General features: G+C 33.8%; 1 protein-coding gene across 2 annotated transcripts; it reads right to left on the bottom strand.

Annotated features, from left to right (window-relative positions):
• Positions 1-248: 248 nt before the first annotated feature.
• Positions 249-2,830, bottom strand: LOC143626951 (putative polygalacturonase At3g15720). Of its 2 annotated transcripts, XM_077096873.1 has the most exons (7): positions 2,705-2,830; positions 2,482-2,625; positions 2,197-2,358; positions 1,752-1,974; positions 1,584-1,665; positions 1,317-1,425; positions 249-1,218 (listed from the first exon to the last, which is right to left on the bottom strand). In XM_077096873.1, the coding sequence occupies exons 1-7, from the start codon at positions 2,819-2,821 to the stop codon at positions 1,057-1,059; spliced, it is 999 nt and encodes a 332-aa protein (XP_076952988.1). In that variant the 5' UTR covers positions 2,822-2,830; the 3' UTR covers positions 249-1,056. The 2 variants fall into 2 exon arrangements, with proteins under 2 accessions (XP_076952988.1, XP_076952989.1); XM_077096874.1 differs by having other exon boundaries at positions 1,100-1,420.
• Positions 2,831-4,135: the final 1,305 nt, after the last annotated feature.

The raw sequence follows: 4,135 nt of genomic DNA, 5'->3' as shown, positions 1-4,135 counted from the left end.
AGAGGCTGGCATCGGAAGACTCAAGATGATTAGTTTAATGTTTTGTTTATTATGAAAGACGAGATGATGTTTTAAGACAAGTTATGGTTTGTTATGAAATGTTTTATGAAAGTTTTTATATTCCGCGAATGTTTTAATTAACTCTGATATTTAGAACTGTGTTCATGAGTAAATCCAACGTCCAAATGTGAGGCGCCGGTAACGGGGACTTATACCAACCAATGTTCACTGCTTTACGAACGGGAAGCTCATGGATTTGTTTATAAATTTCTTGATTGAAACATCCCACAATGTCACACATGCATCATGGACTGTTAATGCTCAAGCAGGCTTAACTTGGAGTTCACCTCTCATTCAAAACTAGGGCGTTTTAAACACGTTAGCGATATTTTGAGACTGGACATCTATATGGCACAATATCTCTCATGTGAACAAAATAGAACAATGTAGGATTTACCTAAAATGTCACAAGTCTTCATCAGTGTAAAATAAATAACAAAATGATTAACTCGTTGTAAGCAAAACAAACAATAATAATATGTATGAGAAGCTGGAGTTAGGCTCTATTTTAGATACTTTATATTCATTTAAGTAATTCAATTTATTGTATCAAGAATTTGGAATATCCTTCAGAGTTCAGACATTACCTCCAATCCAAAGCAGCTTAAACACTATTGTTCATTCCAAATTAAAAAATGTGCTTAATTCAATGAACACAAAAAATTTCAATACAACTGAAGATTTGGTTGGCAAGGGGTACTGGACAACCTAATTGCAGATAATCTGAGGGGTGGTATGAATAAAATTTCCAAGAGCATTTTGGCAGTAAGCACCGGCTTCTCCAGTGATCGTGACATTATTCGTTACGATTCCAGTACATGAGTGAAACTGCCCAGAACAATTGAAGAAAATTGCTTGCTTTGATGTTGTATACCCTTCTATTTTCTATACGTTACATCGCTCACTTGTACAAATGATGCTGTTGGCTAATCCAAATCAGGAAGAAAAAATAAATTAGTCCCTGATACTTTTAATGTTAAAATACAGTAATGTTGATCAGATATAAAATTTGTATTGAGTAACAAGGCTTACCGGTGCAGGGCACTCGGGGTTGCTCATATTAGTGCAGTAATGTTGATCAACTACAGTTGGATTTGGAGCTCCTAGAATTTCTTTAATGTCCTCAAATGTGATCAACCTAACGTATCCATTTGCGTACTACATTGCAATAAACCACTAAAAATTAGAATTAGTATCCTTCAAAAAGTTTAACAATTCTATCACCTCGGTGAAGTTTGATGTGATTTTGATTATACCGGTAGGGTCTTGATTCTTGCTACAGTTTGCGTTACAAAGAAGGTAATTCTTCGCACTAGTACTTTTTCAACCGCAGTATAAGGAGCATACCTCCCAAAGCTTCCTATGCTGTCAAAACAAGCTAGCTAAAGTATGGGACTAAAATGTTTTTCAAAAAAAAAATTCTCATTAGGTACAAAATATATTTATAAGTTTCTGAATTTAATTAGCACTATCCCAAAGATTTTCTTTATGCAAAAATCATGAAGAGACGTTAGTCATGTTACCTTATGCCATGACCACCTGCACAAGTGATACCGGTTACATTGATGTCGTTTGCACCACCACTAATAGTCACACAACCGCCGCCTGTTTTTTAATATTATAGGAAAAACAGCTACCTAACAATGCTTTACCATAAAAGAAACTGAGATTTCGTTTAAGTCAGTACATACCGGCATAAATATAAGTGTCGTGGATATTAACATGTGACGACCAGCTGATGTCGATTCCAGTAGTATAAGAGCGATATTTCTCGAACTTACCTGTAATACGAACATTAATATTTCCGATATCTGCATCATGACAATCTCTGATGCTAATATAGCTGTTTGGACTATTTATATATCCTGTACGCCGTCTCAGGTGTAGCCCGTTACAACTTTGAAAGAGTACCAACTGAAAAACCGATTTAATCCATTAAAAAAATGATTAAATGAGAGTGTCTTTATTTGTTTTTTTAGCTAACATGTGGTTTAAAAGAAAACGACGATCATACTGATGGGAATCCTGAGGTTGGACCTGCAGGCTGCAGAAGTAATCAAAACGAATATATTAATTAATAACCAAAATATTGATTAAAGTAAAGAAAAAAATAACTTGATGGTTTATTTTAATTACCTTAATGTCTCCTCCTCCCCACCAGATCGCACCCTGGCCATCTATATGGCCAGGTCCATCGATGATGAGTCCTTTAACCGATACAATACTAATCAAATGGCCTTCGGTATCACAGCCGTTCCATCCATCTAGACTCGGTGGTGCAATAATTTCGCCCAAAAGCTACCCACCAAAAACATGGTTAAACTATCGTAAATCATAACAAACTTAAATGACTTTACTCCACATAATAATACTTGAAAACACAAAATCACAAATAATAATCTTTGATTTGAGTAAGTGTACCGTAATAAGAATGGTAGGAGAACTGCACGGACCCTTGAATTGCACACAATGTATTAAAAACTTCTTGCCTCTTGGTATAATCAGTTGTGGACTCCTTTGTATTGAAATATCTGCACACAAATGCTCCCATGCCCGAACAAAAGCCTGTATATTGCAAATATAGTTAGAAAAAATAAATTGGTTTATTGAATATTCAATATGATTGTAGACATGATTCACGTACCGCAGTGTCGTCGGTGATCCCATCACCGACTGCGTCAAAATCTGTTATATTCCAGGTGGTTGCAGTAGCTGGTTTGGGGCCAAATGAAATGTAAAAAACACTGAACAAGATTACCATCAAGAAAGCCTGCAAACAGGAGGAACCAAACTGTTAGTAATGGTTCGTTATTGTCAGGTTTTAAATGTCAACGGTTTGATTTTGATTTTTGATAAACAGACACCGTTACTAACGGTTTGTCTCACGGTTTGACCTTAAACCCGTTAAAATGGACCGTGAACACCCTCAAAAACCCATAGGAAGCATATCATACCATTTCTTGAAGCGATCAAAGGTATCTCTAATACTACTTCTATCTTCAGTAAATTCTATTATATATATTATTAGAGTATATCAGATTAAGTGTATATGTTTCAGATTTACAATATATGATTAGTTATTATATCATGAGTTAATATTAGTTATTACGGGCACATATTTTTTATGTTCTTATGAAATAAATGCAATGTTAGATATTTTGCTAGTTCGTGTTATGAATATAATACCGTCTTTCAAAATAACAAAAAATATATATTTAACATGTGTAATTGGATTTTTTTTGTCTTTTTGAAGAGTTTTTAGTAAAAATATTTATCATAATAAGTGATTTAATTTTCTTCATTTTATATCTTCAATTAATCTATTATATTTCTTTTCATTTGATTTTTTTATTTGATCAACCTATTATATATATATTTTTTGTTTAGTTTCATTTTTAACTAACTTATTCCTTTTTTTTCTTTTTCTTAATCATACCACGAATCAAGAGGATAAATTAAATAAACTTTCAAAATGAAATAAAAAACATAAAAAGCTACACAAAAATGTCAAATGAAGATGACACACCAAGACACTAACTTGAGAGAAATGGAGGTGGCTTAAAATTTGAAAATGTCATTTTTTGTGCTTTGTTTTTTTGGTGTTGCACTTGGGTGTAACTTTTTACTCTTTTTCAAAGGTACCTAGGGATGGCAAAAAAAGTCCGAGCCCGACGGGTATACCCGAAATAAATGGGACGGGTATACCCGAGGCCCGATGGGTATGGCCGGGTATGGGATTAGGATTTAAAAATTTTCACGGGTACGGCCCGGGTATGGGATTAAATGATACCCGGCCCGATTACCCGAATACACATACCCATTTACCCGAACCATACACCCGAATTATATACCCGAAAAATTCTTTGTATTTCATAGGTTGTGAAGCATATATATAGAAAATTATAACAAAATTATAACGATATTATTTATTTATTGTCATTCTTTTATATATGTAGTGCATTATATTTAAATTTGTAAGAATTGTTGTATGAATAAATGGTATAAAATAATTATAATGATTATAAAAATGTGCTTGAAAGTCCCAACGGGTATACCCGATACCCGCGGGTATGCC

The sequence above is a fragment of the Bidens hawaiensis genome, unplaced genomic scaffold (genome assembly GCF_021521415.1).
Source record: "Bidens hawaiensis isolate Kalapana, Puna unplaced genomic scaffold, B.hawaiensis_p1.1 tig00004551_1, whole genome shotgun sequence".
NCBI classification, from domain to species: Eukaryota; Viridiplantae; Streptophyta; class Magnoliopsida; order Asterales; family Asteraceae; genus Bidens; species Bidens hawaiensis.
The sequence above is the reverse complement of the archived record's forward strand: the minus strand, read 5'-3'. Positions and strand labels throughout refer to the sequence as shown.

Coding starts and splice junctions, on each gene's coding strand:
- LOC143626951 (XM_077096873.1), bottom strand. CDS start 2,821: ATGGTAATCTTGTTCAGTGTTTTTTACATTTCATTTGGCCCCAAACCA. Junction 1,975..2,196: donor GGGGAGGAGGAGACATTAAG/GTAATTAAAATA, acceptor TCGGTTTTTCAG/TTGGTACTCTTTCAAAGTTG. Junction 1,426..1,583: donor GCAGGTGGTCATGGCATAAG/GTAACATGACTA, acceptor TTGTTTTGACAG/CATAGGAAGCTTTGGGAGGT.